General features: G+C 42.3%; 1 protein-coding gene across 20 annotated transcripts in view; it reads right to left on the bottom strand.

Annotated features, from left to right (window-relative positions):
- The window catches only part of TPX2 (TPX2, microtubule nucleation factor), a 53,544-nt gene continuing 38,012 nt past the window's right edge, over positions 288-15,819 (bottom strand). For 14 of the 20 annotated variants that reach the window (XM_021078098.1, XM_021078087.1, XM_021078091.1 and 11 more), the window contains 7 exons: positions 15,410-15,626; positions 8,043-8,138; positions 6,830-7,006; positions 6,298-6,444; positions 3,510-3,621; positions 2,443-2,630; positions 288-839 (listed from right to left, as the gene is read on the bottom strand). In XM_021078098.1, the coding sequence (XP_020933757.1) occupies positions 729-839; positions 2,443-2,630; positions 3,510-3,621; positions 6,298-6,444; positions 6,830-7,006; positions 8,043-8,138; positions 15,410-15,626 (1,048 nt within the window). In that variant the 3' untranslated portion in view covers positions 288-728. The remainder of the gene's footprint in view (positions 840-2,442; positions 2,631-3,509; positions 3,622-6,297; positions 6,445-6,829; positions 7,007-8,042; positions 8,139-15,409; positions 15,627-15,819) is intronic. The other 6 variants (XM_021078097.1, XM_021078103.1, XM_021078104.1 and 3 more) reach the window with 3 other exon arrangements.

Below are 15,819 nucleotides of genomic sequence, written 5' to 3'. Positions count from 1 at the left end.
ACAGATTTAAAACATCAAATAACAAAATCAGGGAGGGAAGACAAACCTATTTATTCCAGTCCAGGTCACTGGAGGACTTCAAAGTGCACTGCTCAGCATTCCCTGTTATCATCAGCACCAATAAGAGAAGAACAAGCCTGCACAGCGGCTCTGCCTGAAGCCACCGATGGCCGCCGTGAGGTTCCTCCAGTAAGTCTGCCTCATCTGGCAGTTTACGAGGATTCCTCCCTCATAAAGAAGGGCTCTTTAGCTCTAAAATCATCTTGCACAGACAAGAGGAAAGAATCTGACATACTACTGATGGCTCTTCATTTAATCCATGACTTAATAAATCCTATCTCAGTATTTAACTATCTTTATTTTCTGATTAAAATAGGAAAGGGGGGAGGGGCAAGGGCAATAGAAATTACACTGTACTAATGCAAGGGCTTTAAATTCTAGTCAGAGTTAAGACCCATATTAAAGGGCAACTGACGGTTGAAAGGAAATGACTACACGGAGTCCGGCTGAGACATACATAAGGTGAGTCTCACTATTAGCCACAATAACACAGGAAAAACAAGTTTCAATGAAACTGGAGTCCACACTTGTCCGGCATACTCTGTGGGTCATGGGTAGGGAAAAGCCTGGAGAAATGGGTTCTCTCCATGCCCCCGTGACAAAGAAGCCTCCTGGTTTGATGGAAGGAGCAGCTCCGGTTCCCAAGTGGCATCAGCTCGCAGCTAAGTTCAGCAGTGGAATCGAGTGGAAAACTTGGGCGATACAGGCATGGTCAGTGGCTGGTCACTTGACTTGACCTCCACACTCTGGTACTTGCGTATTGGATTTGCCTTGTGCACCTGCAGAGTGAAAAAATATGTAGTTACCACTGATAAGGATGTTAGAGAACCACACTTTACGTTTTTATTTTTCTTCCGGAGAAAAATTTTGCATAGTGTTGCAAATTCCAGTCACTAATTCAAAGAAAGAGGGGTAAAAAACGGCAATGCAGTATAGCAGTAAAGCACAAGAGCTTCAGAGCCCAAGCAGGTTTCTATTCAGATCTTGCTGGACCCTCAGATTGTCTCTATCTCCAATTCGGCTGTTCAGTACGAGGGTATAAGAGGACTATACTCAATTGCAGCAGAGACAAGATACATGTGAAGAATTTGCCAGAGTACAATCTTAAGTTTACTGAGTCTTAATATTCACCAAAAGCATGAACCGAAAAAACAGAGCCAATAACCAGGAAGGGTTGCTGGGAGAAGGCATGGTCACACCCACCCTTTTGGCAATCTAAAATCAACCCTGAATCAAGCCAGGTTAGTGGAGCACTAATGCGAGCACTGAAGAAAAATCAAAACACTTGAAGCTATTAAAGAGGCTGATTTTGTATTATCTGACTAAGGATTGTATTGGTTTTTTGTGGTTTTTTTTTCATCCAATCAGCAAATGGTAGCTTGAATTTTGTTGAGAAGCTAGTCCCTTTAATAGTTTGTCCCTAGAGCTTTCCTGTGACCAGTCGCCCCTGCCAACAGCTGTATCAGCTGCTGGCTTAGCACTTTGAGCAAAACCTCAACAACTTACATATTTCTAGATTCTTTCTTTTATTAATCATATGAAGTTCCAGCTAAAACTGTCTTCTTCCTCATCAATGCAGTCAATGTGGCTTGCTGCCCTTCTACTGAAAGGGTCGTTAATGGGAATTAAGCTTTCTTTTTGGAAGACTAATATCTAAATCATCTAGTGTTAGCATGGAGGGCCACCTGGACCAATACACACTATAATTCCAAGGAACCTGACTCAAGTATTAAGAGGAAAATGAAAAGCCAGTTGTCACACATGTCCTTCCCCTACCAATGTATTCTAATTGTAAAACATATTTTCTTAGGCCTTAAGGAAATAATAAAAATAAGTGAAATAAAGAGTCCTATAGGAGTTCTCCTGTTGTAGTACAGCAGGTTAAGGACCCAGTGTTGTCACTGCAGCTTGGATCACTGCTGTGGCACAGGTTCAATCCCTGGCCATGGGTGTGGCAGGAAAAAAAAAAAAGAAAGAGTGCTAAAGAATGTACCACTGTGCACAGTTACAGCATATGATGTCCTCCTTATGAAGGCCCCTGGAAGAAGTTCTGACTGAATATAGTGTCAAGGATAAATGTATTCTTCAAATAACTAGCTTATTTACATCTCCTGACCACTGTGAGTTTTGTAACTGACATGCTGGTTCCTAAAAAGGCCACGATTATGGCACAAACTTAGCAGATCCATGGATCACAATGTACGCAGCTTTAGCCTCCTTCACATCTCAACTCTGTCACCACCCTTGCTTTGTGTGACTTCTCGTTTTCACTCATCCTTGATGCATTCTTGTAAGCCACATTAGATCCTTTCTGGAACAAGGCAAGGTATAGATTAAACAGACATAAGCATGGGTTAGTCAGCATTCACACTGCCCAGTTACCAATTCTTTCCGTAGCCTGGCCAGTTCCTGCCTCTGCTGCTCCTCTTCCTGTTGCCTGGCCTCCTCCAGCTGCTGAGCTTTCTGGGCTTCCACCTCAGCCATTCTCTTCTCCAGCTCCTGCCGCTCCCTGGCTCTCTTCTCAGTGGCCAGCTGAAAAGTTTCCTGGACTAGAGAACCAGAAAGGCCCTCTGAGCAGAGACAGAGAGAATATTGGTGCACAAGGACTCGCATAAACCTAGCGCCATAGATCCAGCAAGTGGCACAGACATGCAAGGCGACAGAAAGGCTGAGCTCTGAACGAAGGAAGCCCAACAGGGAGAAAGGCAGTGTGAACCATGTACAAAAGTCCTAACATTTTAAGAGTTGGAAGGGCCCTTAGAAATCATTTAATTAGGAGAAAAGCAAGATGCACAGAGATGAAGTGGCTTGCTCAAAAACTACATAGTGAGGAGTTCCCATCATGGCTCAGCTATAAAAAACCAACTAGCATCCATAAGGACGGGGTCTGATCCCTGGCCTCACTCAGTGTGTTAAGGATCCAGCATTGCTGTGGCTGTGGTGTAGGCTGGTGGGTACAGCTTCGATTGGACCCCTAGCCTGGGAATTTCCATATGCCACGGGTGCAGCCCTATTAAAAAAACAAACAAACAAAAAAAAACAACCACTACACAGTATTTGAGACAGATTTAGAAGAATCCCACTTTTCTGACATGCTCCCCAGTGCTTAAGGAATCAAATGTTTTCTACCTAAGACTTGCTTCAGCGGACTCCAGAAAGAGGTCCTGGCTCTCCCTCCCTCACTTACGTACTTGCTCCTCTCTGGGCAGGAGAAAGTATAACTGTTGAAATGCCAGCTGCCTCTGCCCAAGCTCTCATTCTGTGAATCTGACCCCAACATATTCTACAAATCAACATGGCTGCTGGATTCAACAAAGATCTAGAGGGAGAAAACTCTAGATCCTCTATGGGCAAATGCTTCTGATTAACACAGTATGGTACTGACACAACTGAGTCCCAGGAAGTCTGGCAATTCTGCCCCAATCCCCTAAGAACCCATGAAATATTACCAGTAAGGGATTTTTTCTCTATCTTAGGAACGAAGGGCTCCTGGGAGATGACGGTGTTTGGACGAGCCTTGAAGCAAGCTGCTTCTTTCTGCTGTTTTAGTTCTTCCTCCAGCTATTAGAAAGAAAAATCTGTCAGATAAGCAGCCACACAAATATCCATAACACCTCAATGACTCAGTTCTAAGGTTTCTGATCTATTTCAGTGATAAAGACAGCAGGTGATTTGATCTAAATCTCAATTAAAATCCTTTACATTATGCAGATCAGACCAACAACATCTGAACCCACTGAGAACTAGAAAGTATCTTTAAGATACTCTTAAGGCCTATCTTAACACAACAAAAGATAAATAAGTAGACATTATATACACCTGATGTGATCATCTGTATTCTCCCCCTCCAACACCCAAAAGAATCTAACCAGAATTTGCATCCAGATATAAACAATTCAACTGTTTAAAAGTGAAGGATTTGGGGATATTTGAATGTTGACTATTTGTCACTATTAAGGAATTACCGTCAATCTTTTAAAGTGTGATTGTGGTATTTTCTAAGGCACTATATCTAATTACTCATTTATAGGAAATATAGGAGATAGAGGAGCATATTGACCAACACCATGGACATACAATAACCAAAATCCAGATTATAAAAACCTACAGGACAAACAATCCAATTTATTCAACAAATAAAATGCAAGTAGAGCAGCCTATAGATTAAAGGGGATTTAAAGACTTATCAAACAAATGTAAGATATGGACTTTGCATCCAGATATAAACAATTCAACTGTTTAAAAGTGAAGGATTTGGGGATATTTGAATGTTGACTATTTGTCACTATTAAGGAATTACCGTCAATCTTTTAAAGTGTGATTGTGGTATTTTCTAAAATCCTTATATTTTAGGAGTTCCCATTGTGGTACAACGGAAACGAATCTGACTAGTATAAGTGAGGATGCGGGTTCGATCCCTGGCCTCGCTCAGTGGGTCAGGGATCTGGCATTGCTGTGAGCTGTGGTATAGGTCACGGACGCGGCTCAGATCCCAAGTTGCTGTGGCTGTGGTGTAGGCCAGTCGCTGTAGTTCCAATTCAACCCCTAGCCTGAGAACTTCCATGTGCCCCATGTGTGGCCCTAAAAAAGCCAAAAAAAAAAAAAAAGTGTTAACATCCTTATATTTGGAGTTCCCATCATGGCTCAGGGGTTAGCAAACCTGACTAGCATCCATGAGGATACAGGTTCGATCCCTGGCCTTGCTCAGTGGGTTAAGGATCTGGCGTTGCCATGAGCTGTGGTGTAGGTCGCAGACGTGGCTCAAATCCCGAGTTGCTGTGGCTGTGGTGTAGGCCGGCAGCTACAGCTCTGATTTGACCCCTAGCCTGGGAACCTCCATATGGCGCAGGTGTGGCCCTAAAAAAACAAACAAAAAAACCCAAAAAAAAACCTTATATTTTTAAAGATACACATTCAAGTATTTTTGGATGAAATGAGATGACAACTAGGACTTGCTTCAAAGTAATCTTGTGTAGGTAGAAGTGTTCAGTAAAGAGATAAATAGGTGTAAGTTAAATGAAGTAAAATTTTCCATGTTTTGATCACTAGAGAACCAGGTGACAGGTTTATGGAAGTTCATCATACTACTGTATATCTGAAAAACTTTAAGGAAAAAAATTTTTTTTTCTTTACTTATTATTTTGTCTTCTGAGGGCTGTGCCTGCGGCATATGGAGGTTCCCAGGCTAGGGGTCTAATCAGAACTGTAGCCACCGGCCTACGCCACAGCCACAGCAACAGAGGATATGAGCCGCGTCTGCGACCTACACCATAGCTCATGGCAACACCGGGTCCTTAACCCACTGAGCGAGGCCAGGGACCAAAGCCGCAACCTCATGGTTCTTAATTGGATTTGTTAACCACTGAGCCATGACAGGAACTCCCTAAGAAAAAATTTTTATTATGGAAAACAACCTCTACACAGACATTCTATGTCATGGTCCTTGAAAGATTCATTATCACTTCCAAAGCAACAGTGCTAAGTTTTCCTAGAGAACAATGCCAACAAGGAGTCTACATTTAGTCACTTAACCAATTATATCTCTTGGGCTTCAAGAGGGGTTAACTTTCTACAAAGATTAGGCCAGAGCCTCTTTTGGACAAAGCCTAGAATAAGAGATAATATCAATACTGACAAACTTAGGGATTCAGGGGAATTTTTTTCCAGACAGGGCAGAATTAGATCCCAATTAAACCAGTCAACAATCAATTAACTGTTTTTAACCACCTGTCAACTATAAGGAGCAAACAATATACCATGTTGAGAAAATGACACACCATATTGAGAATCAATTCTCACTACATAGTTTCTCACATGGTTTCTAATAGATGAAATAAATACGATCTTCAAAACTCTCCTTGTGCAAAAAAAAGGCCTATCTGTTCTCGAATTCCCCAGATGATCACTTAAAATAGAGATTAGCAAACTTAGACCTGCAGGCCAAATCCAGCTTGCAAACTCTTTTTGTACAGCCCTTGAGCTAAACATCGTTTTTATATCTTTAAAGAGAAACACACACAGAGAGCATGTGACAAAGACCATATGTAAACTGTACAACCTAAAATACCTAGTATCCAATCTTTTGTAGAAAAAGCTTGAGGATCCCTGATTACAGTGAGACCCCCAGAAATGATCTGGTGGATTAATTCCCAGATGAAGGTCAGGGTTGTGGGTCTACTTATTGCAACAAACCAACAATCGAGCAATTCACATTTTAGCCGCTCTCCCTATCCCCACCTGGTGCTTCCAAGTTTGTGCCTTCAGAGCACCTCTTCTGTCAGTCTCCAAGCAGAAAGGCTCAACCTGGGTTGTATTCTTCACCTTCTTCTCTGGCAGGTTAACGGTGTCAAAATGAGGCAAAGGTAGTGCCTTGAACTTAGGCACCTAATAGAAAAGAAGATGTTAAGATTTAAGATAAGGTCTTTCTGGCCAGAAAGCAGCAACTGCTCCAGAATATCTGGATGAATCTGAAAATAGGCAAGGCCAGTTTTCAAAGAAGCATGGTATGGCAGAAAGAGTAATGAGTTCAAAAGGAAATCGAGGTTTTCCTCCCAGTATTGCCAATAACTAGCAGCATGATCATGGGCAAATCACTTAACCTCCTTATGCCAGAAGGATTATTTAAATTACTTGCCCTATTTATATTTCATAAGGTTCTTAGGGATCACAGGAAGTCAGTGATTTTATAGTTAAATGTGCAACATAAAAGATTACCTTTAAGGAATCAAAGAATAGTATTTTGCTGCTTGCAAAAAATGGAAACACCTACCTCCCCTTTCTGCAGTTCTTTTATTTTCTTCTCCTTCTGTAACTGACGTTTTTTGTCTCGAGAATCAAAAGAGAAGGGGCATATTTCCACAGTTCTCCCCACTGGAATTTGGGGCTTAAAAGGCATTCCAAAATATGGCACAGGTTGAGCTCTTATCACTACTGGCTCCTCCTCTTCCTAAGGAAAAAATTGCAAGTTAGAAACAAGATTCCTCACTCTCTCTCACTTCCTCAGAATGTGGAGTCAGAGGGCATTATATGAGCAAGGTCATTAATTAAGGCAAGTCACTCAATCTCTTAGATGTCTTAGTTTTCTTTCCCATCAAAGAGGGCTACCCACTGACTCACCAACCTACTAAGTCACCTACCAACTCACAGGGGTGAGACTGATGTGAAAGCACTTGATAAAACTAACACAATTACTACTAAAGAATCTAAAATTTTTCACAGGAAGGTTGTAAAAACAATCAAGGAGTGTGAATAAAGTGAGAACAGAAGAAAGGTACTAGCCAAGCATATACCTTGACCTCTTCTTTGACCCAGCCTCCAGAGTGCACTAAAACATGTGACTGAGATTATTTCTAGTTGCCAAACCCAGAATAGGACCAAGTAAGTTGTTTGGGTTCAAGCTGGTAGCATAAGATTACTGTGTATTTTAGTTTCAAATGAACCTATAAAAAGGCTTATGCTTGAGATCTGCTATAAAATTACCCTAACTCTGGATATTTATAGATAAAATGGGAGATGTAACAAGAAACTAGCCTGATCAATGACAGTTTATGTATACCAACTTCATGAACCATCACCACACTGCCAACTTTGCAACCCCTGGGTTGCTAATGGAGATAGGACAGGGTGATGTTAACTGCTTAGTATGAATTTTAAAAGTCTCTCACTGAATGGTGACAATAGCTCAAGCAAAACAAAGTATAGGTTTGGCAACTCTTATTCCATGTTATAACAATAGGCTAATTTTCAATGCAATAGAAACAAACATAACCTAAATAAGCTGCAACCAGTTACCACTGAAAGCCAAGATTCGTATCCTTACTATTTTGCTCTTTGAAGAGCAAAAAAAATGAGCAAATGCTTCATTCCCATTGTTAGTCCAGATAAGAGTGACTGCTTTTGAATTCCACTAAGTTTAAAGAAATTAGAATAATGCCTAGATTGATTATGCAGCAAGGGTAGAAACCCCCATCCCAGGGAATCACCTCATCTTCTTTGGAGGGCATTCGGATTCTGTTCTTCAGAGTAAAGGCTGGTGACTTGGGGACAGTGACTGGAAGTACTTTCTTTTCAGGAACACCCTGGAAGGAGTAAGCAATTCAGTTAGATGTTCCAGAACAATCTCTACTAGACTGTGTGTTAAGATTAATTAACTTAGATGTTCACATATCAGGATTTTTTTTAAAAAGCTAGTACTTCGGTATGTTGCTATTTACCCAAATAAGACTGGTGTGTATTTAGCACTCCAACCAATGCAAATTACAAAGACATGATTTGAGTTGTATAGTCAATAAAAATACACTTCGGAGTTCTCACTGTTGTTCAGTGGAAACAAATCTGACTAGTATCCATGAGGACATAGGTTTGATCCCTGGCCTCGGTCTGTGGGTTAAGGATCCGGTGCTGCGGTGAGTTGTGGTGTAGGTCGCAGATGCAGCTTGGATCCCAAGTTGCTATATCTGTGGTATAGGCCGGCAGCTGTAGCTCCAACTCAACCCCAGCCTGGGAACTTCCATATGCTGCAGGTGTGGCCCTAAAAAGGAAAAAAAAAACCCAAAAAACCTTTTTTGGTATTTATGAAAAACTCACCACAACGGAAAATAAATGTCAATATTTTATTGTTTCTCTCCCTTTTAATGCCCTAATCACTAAACAACAAAATCAAAAAGGACTTCCAGGGAGTTCCCGTCGTGGCGCAGTGGTTAACGAATCTGACTAGGAACCATGAGGTTGCGGGTTCGGTCCCTGGGCTTGCTCAGTGGGTTAAAGGATCTGGTGTTGCCGTGGGCTGTGGTGCAGGTTGCAGACTCGGCTCGGATCCCGAGTTGCTGTGGCTGTGGTATAGGCCGGCAACTGCAGCTCTGATTAGACCCCTAGCCTGGGAACCTCCATATGCCGCGGGAGCGGCCCTAGAAAAGACAAAAAGACCAAAAAAAAAAAAAAAAAAAAGGTATTTTTGACCTGTAAGACTAATATTTTAAAGACTGATTAGTACTGGGTTGGCATGTGAAGAGAAGTGGCCACTCACACGGAGTTAGGTAAAGTACAGACTGGTACACCTTTTAGGAATTTAGTTATTAAATCCTTAAACGGTCATACTCTTTCACCCAACATTACACCTCTAATATTTGGTCTCCAGTTTAGTTTTCAGGTATATTTCAATATAACATTTTTAAAAAGAATAAAAAATTGCAAATAACCCTATTATCTATCAAGAATAAATTAAATGCTTCTTAAATTATAGTATAACCACACAATGGAATATTATACAGACATCAAAAAAAAATAAATCTTTATTCCTGACATAGAACAGTGTTCATAATATTGAGGAGGAAAGGACAAGTTGCTAAAACAAAGAATATTATTTTTCTGGGTTTTTTAAACGTATACATTATTTATTTGTTTGTTTGTTTTGCTTTTTAGGGCCACACCTGCGGCATATGGAAGTTCCCAGGCTAAGGGTTGAATCAGAGCTACAGCTGCTGGCCTACACCACAGCCATAGCAACACAGGATCCGAGCCGCGTCTGCGGCCTACACCACAGCTCATGGCAATGCCAGATCAACCACCCAGTGAGCAAGGCCAGGGATCAAACCCGCATCCTCATGGATATTAGTCAGATTTTTTTCCGCTGAGCCACAACAGGAACTCCCTTAAAATGTATACATAATTAATCTAAGAATAGAAAGTAAAATCTGGAAAGAACACCAAACTGTTAACTCTCACATCTCTTTGAGGGCAGATTAAAAGAGGCATTTAATTTCTATATTCCATAATTCTAATACACTGAACTACTCCAAAGATCTTTTCCCCTTTGTGGCCAAAACACTGCCAACATCTCAAATCCTTGCAGACTGAATTATGTGTACCAAACTATGCACATCATTCAAAACTAACTTATGTTAGAAAGTTGTTCCATAAGTATTTTTTGACTTTCATGGACTTTACACTCGATCATGAATCTGGCAATTAACCCTAAATGCAAAATAATATTTCTTAGGCTATTGTTCTGAATGAGGGGTATGAACAGATCAATTTTTTAAAAAATCCAGGAGTTCCCGTCGTGGTGCAGTGGTTAACAAATTTGACTAGGAACCAGGAGGTTGCGGGTTCGGTCCCTGCCCTTGCTCAGTAGGTTAAGGATCTGGCGTTGCTGTGAGCTGTGGTGTAGGTTGCAGACGTGGCTCAGATCCCGCATTGCTGTGGCTCTGGCGTAGGCCAATGGCTATAGCTCTGATTAGACCCCTAGCCTGGGAACTTCCAGATGCCACGGGAGCGGCCCTAGAAAAGGCAAAAAGATAAAAAAAAAAAACAAAAAAAAACTCCAAACAACCTTAAGGCGTTCCCACTGTGGTACAACAGGATTGGCAGCATCTTGGGAGCACTGGGAGGATGCAGGTTCGCTCCCAGGCCCCTCACAGTGGGTTAAGGATCTGGCATTGCCACAGCTGCAGCTCAGATCTGATCTCTGGCCTGGGAACTCCATATGCCACAGGGTGGCCAAAAGAGAAAAACAAAAAACAACCTCAAGACATCTCTCAGTAACTCTTCTACATGCTGCCCCCATTAGCTCTCTATTCTGCTTCCTCTCTAATTCTTCACTGACATGCCATAGGCTACATCATCTATTGCCTGGACCATTCCACCAGCCTTCTAACAATCTTTGGGCTTCTCATCTCATTCCACCAGTGCATGTTCTTATATGGTTAGAAGATCTGATCATGTTATTTCCTGACTTAAAATTGTTTTATGGCTCCTATTGCCTACCTACAACAGTATAACAAATTCCTTAGCATGAAATACAAAGTGGAGTTCCCGTCGTGGCTCAGCGGAAACGAATCTGACTAGAAACCATGAGGTTTCGGGTTTGATCCCTGGCCTCGCTCAGTGGTTTAAAGATCCAGCATTGCCGTGAGCTGTAGCGTAGGTCACAGACACGTCTTGGATCTGGCGTTGCTGTGGCTCTGATGTAGGCCAGCAGCAACAGCTCCGATTAGACCCCTAGCCTGGGAATCTTCATGTGCTGCAGGTGCGGCCCTCAAAAAGACAAAAGAAAGACAAAAAGAAAAAAGAAATACAAAGTGCTTCACAACTTGGTACCCTACCTGACTATTCAGCTGTACCTCCTGCCCCTCTTTACACATCACCCTCCACCCACAATGATTTAACACTGGTTCTCATCTCAATACCTTTGCTTGTGCTGTCTGAAATGCTCCGGTTGCTTGGAAGCATCTAACCCTTCTTTTCAAGGCTCCACTAAAGCACCTTCTCTTTTAGAAAAACTTTCAATAGATCTCTCCATGCCCAGAACCTACTTATGCCACTCTCCCCTTTACATGGTCTATTATGGGACATACAAAAAACTTCACTGCACTTGTTTTACTTCATCTCCTCCTGCCAGACTGTGAGTGTTTTAAGAGTAGAGACTGTAATTCCATCAATCCCTAAAACCTAACACAAATCTTGGTAAGCATAAGGCATTCAATAAATGTTTGCTGAATGAATACAGTAAGCATGAGTGACAGAATTTACACCTTGGACTTGAAGACTCTTAGACTCTAATTTATACCTTGGGAGACTTCTCCTCAAGCCCAACAATGTACAACTGCTCCAAACATGTTTGGAATGTCTTTCTTAGAGTGGCCTTCAAAGTCAGTTTGTTCAATCTTTTATTTATATAAATTTATTTATTTTTTATTGAAGTATAATTGGTTTATAATGTTATGATAATTTCTGCTATACAACAAAGTGATTCAGTTATACATATACCCATTCCTTTTCAGATTCTTGTCTTACGTAGATTACTGCAGAATATTGAGTAGAGTTCTCCATGCTACACAGCAGGTCCCCACTGGCCAGTCATTCCGTATACCACAGTGTGTACATGCCAATCCCAAACCCAGTCCATCCCTCCCCTCCCCCAACCTGTCCCCTTTGGCAACCATAAGTTTTGCTTTGTATTATCCTTTTAAGGCCACATCCAGGACATATGGAAGTCCCCAGGCTAGGGGTTGAATCAGAGCTGTAGTTGCTGACCAACACCACAGCCACAGCAATGCCAGATCCAAGCCACATCTGCAACCTATACCATAGTGCATGGCAACACCGAATCCTTAACCCACTTAGTGACACCAGGGATCAAACCTGCATCCTCATGGATACTAGTTGGGTTTGTTACTGTTGAGCCACAAAGGGAACTCCAAGAAAGGTGATTTATGAAAATCAACTTTGTAGCAACTGTCCAGCCATGCCCCATCTCCACTGTAATCAAAGCCAACTAGGAGGGAGTTCCCGTCGTGGCGCAGTGGTTAACGAATCCGACTAGGAACCATGAGGTTGCGGGTTCGGTCCCTGCCCTTGCTCAGTGGGTTAACAATCCGGCGTTGCCGTGAGCTGTGGTGTAGGTTGCAGACGCGGCTCGGATCCCGAGTTGCTGTGGCTCTGGCGTAGGCCGGTGGCTACAGCTCCGATTCAACCCCTAGCCTGGGAACCTCCATATGCCGCGGGAGCGGCCCAAGAAAAAGCAACAACAACAACAACAACAAAAAGACAAGAAAAAAAAAAAAAAAAAAGCCAACTAGGGGCTTAATCCAAAATAAAGAAAAGGAAACTGTATTTCTACAAACAGAGAAGGATTCTTATTTTGCTATTTTAAGGTTTTTGGTTATAAGCTCCTTGAGGGGAAGGATATTGTCATTTGCATTCCTTTGCACAGTCCACAGCATCTACAAGAAGTAGTAATTGTTCAGTGAATGTATGCTGACTAGTATCACTGTCCTTATTTGCTTCCATGTCAGTCTGCTCCCCAGCCTGTGAAAGCTCTGAGCACGAAGGCTGTGCCTCATTCCATTTGAATCCCGTGTCTAACACAGGCTGGTGCATTTCAGCTTACACTGTCACTCACTCAGTTATCCAACATTGCAGGGCCTAGGCTGAGATGCTTAGGTGCTGGGAAACAGAAGAGAACAATACAGATATACATGGTCCCTATTACCAGGGAGCTCACAGTTCTACTGGAGAAAAGAGACAATGAAAAAGTAACAAATCAACTATTTCCTGATTTTGACAGGTGCACTGAAGAAACCCAACAGAATGTGGAGCTGAAGGATAACTCCGAAAGGAAGCTGAGAGATGTCCTCTCTCAGGAGGTGATATATGGTTGGAAGTGGGCAACGTGCGGAGACAGATTTAGGAAAAGCGGCCTAGGCTGGGGGATACGATGGGATGGGATGGAATGTTAGGGGTGAGTACCTCTCCCTAAGGCCATGCCCCACGTGCCCTGGGACAAGTTCTCAGGCTTGTCCCAGAGCAATTAGGAAATTACCATGAAGCAATGTTATATCTTAGGGAGTATGGAAAAAAAAAATTTTTTTTAAAAGCCTGCTGGTCTCCCCAAGTCCCTAAAATATCACTGCTAAAATTACTCACTGACACCACATCCACCTCCGTGGTGCCCCAACTGCCCATTAGATGTCGGCACCAAGTTCACATTTCACACCCTTGAGCTCAAGGCTTTCATCACGCTATCTCTGCCCCAAGAGCCCTTTTTTTCATCCCTGCCTCATGTCTTACTGCTGCCCAAGCCCATCTCTCATCAGCCCCGTTGTCTCCTTGCCAAGTGGGAGAGCAAGAGAAATATCATACGGACTCATGGAAAGAGAGCTTCAGCACTGGGGACAGGGATGGGGACAACATGGGCAGACAGACGAGATGCATTCAGGCTCTGAGAGACAGTCTATTCTGCTATAAAGAGTCCAAGACCAGAAGTTAAGACATCTAACCTCAGTTCTGCCACCAGTGTTTAAAAATGTTCCCATGAGCAAGCCACAGTCCTCTTTCAAAGTCTCCCTCTCTAAAACATGAAGAGGGTGGAAGAGAATAAATACATCTGTGACTCCTTCTATACTTGACTTCTCTAGAATCCAAAAGTTGAAGGAAATCACTGGAAATTTCCATAGGGAGAGAGGTGCAAACAGCCAGCATCAAACTCAAAAACTGCATTTGCCAAAATATACAATGATAACAGCATTGTAGGGTACAATGATACAGTGTTTAAGGAGATAATGGGTTCAAATCTTGGTTCTGCATAATAAGACAATGCTTAGCTCTCTTTCCCCCTCTGAAATGTAGGGATTAAAACAGAACCTATCTCAGTTCCCATCGTGGCTCAGTGGTTAACAAATCCGACTAGGAACCATGAGGTTGTGGGTTCGATCCCTGGCCTTGCTCAGTGGGTTAAGGATCCGGCGTTGCCGTGAGCTGTGGTGTAGGTTGCAGACGCGGCTCGGATCCCGAGTTGCTGTGGCTCTGGCAAAGGCCGGCTACAGCTCTGATTAGACCCCTAGCCTGGGAACCTCCATATGCCGCGGAAGCAGCCCAACAAATGGCAAAAAGACCAAAAAAAAAAAAAAAAAAAAAAAAATAGAACCTATCTCTTAAGAGTTGTTATGAGAAATAAATAAGATAATCTACATAAAATACTCAGTACAGGGAGTTCCCTTGTGGCTCAGCAGGTTAAGGATGCAGCACTATCACTGAAGCAGCTGAGTCGCTTCTGTGGCATGGGTTTGTTCCCTGGCGCAGGTACTTCCACATGCTACAGGCAAGGCCAAAAAACAAACGAAAAACACCACCACCAACAAAAGCACTCAGTACAATGTAAGTGTGCAATAGTTAACAATTTAACAACATGACTGCTTACTGTGCATCAGAAACTAAGGTCTTCATCGGGCTTCTCTCTAATCAATCTATGTTGCACTTAACAAATCAAAACTCCAGGGGTGGGCCCAGGAATCTGTTTATGTAGTAAGATCCCCAGAGGATTCTGAGAACCAGCTGGATTTGACAATCACTCCACTACTGTAGACCATTATCAATTCAGTAGCATCTTACTTACTTACCTAGTGCGTTGCTGATCTGTTTACCCAGAGTTCTCAACACTGGGCCTGGCACATATAGTCAAAGTGTCAGCTATCATGACAGTAACAATAGGAAGATGAGGATGACTACTAGGCATTGTCAAGGCTCAGATCAAATGCTTCCTCTTCCACAAAGCATTCCCTGAACCTCTAACTGGAAGAAACCATTATTTCCTTTGAATTCTTATAGCACTTTTAACAGTCATCTGTCTTAGAGCACTTCTGTCTCACTGTATTACTTATACCTACATTGTCTCCCTTAATGGACTTGAAGTTTCCTTAAAGCAAAATCCAACTCTGGCATGTTACTTTATCACCCACAGCTCTTAATATGATGCCCTGATTACAGTATCTATTCAAACATTTGCGAGTGGGCGGATATTCAGTCATAAGCAGGACACTTTTGCCAGCAGGCAGAGTCTCCCCACTCTTACCACAACATCTTCCAAGATCTTAGTAGGGCAAGGCCTGGAATGAAATTCAAAGTGTTCATCCTCAGATTTCTTCTTTGACTCTCGCTCCTGGATCCTTTTCTCAATTTCCAAATCAAAGCCAATAGGCTGAGTGGGTGGCTTCACAGGTGGTTTCTTGGGCAAGATGGGCCCACCTTCAAGAATTCTGGGATCAAGTTCCTGTGCTTTGAATTTGTATCTGTAAGGTGAGAGTTTAAGTGATAACCACAATAAATAAATAAATGAAATGAAAACCAAGCAAATAACAAAACTAGAAAAATAATAATCGTTAAAATTACCCATCACACACAGCAACATTTCAACTCTCTCCACAGCCATTATCTCTATCTCTAGAGCAAAGAATAAATGAGACAGTCTAACATTCCTGCTAC

The sequence above is a fragment of the Sus scrofa genome, chromosome 17 (assembly GCF_000003025.6).
Source record: "Sus scrofa isolate TJ Tabasco breed Duroc chromosome 17, Sscrofa11.1, whole genome shotgun sequence".
NCBI classification, from domain to species: domain Eukaryota; kingdom Metazoa; phylum Chordata; class Mammalia; order Artiodactyla; family Suidae; genus Sus; species Sus scrofa.
Note: the sequence above shows the minus strand (reverse complement) of the source record. Positions and strands in the feature narration are given on the sequence as shown.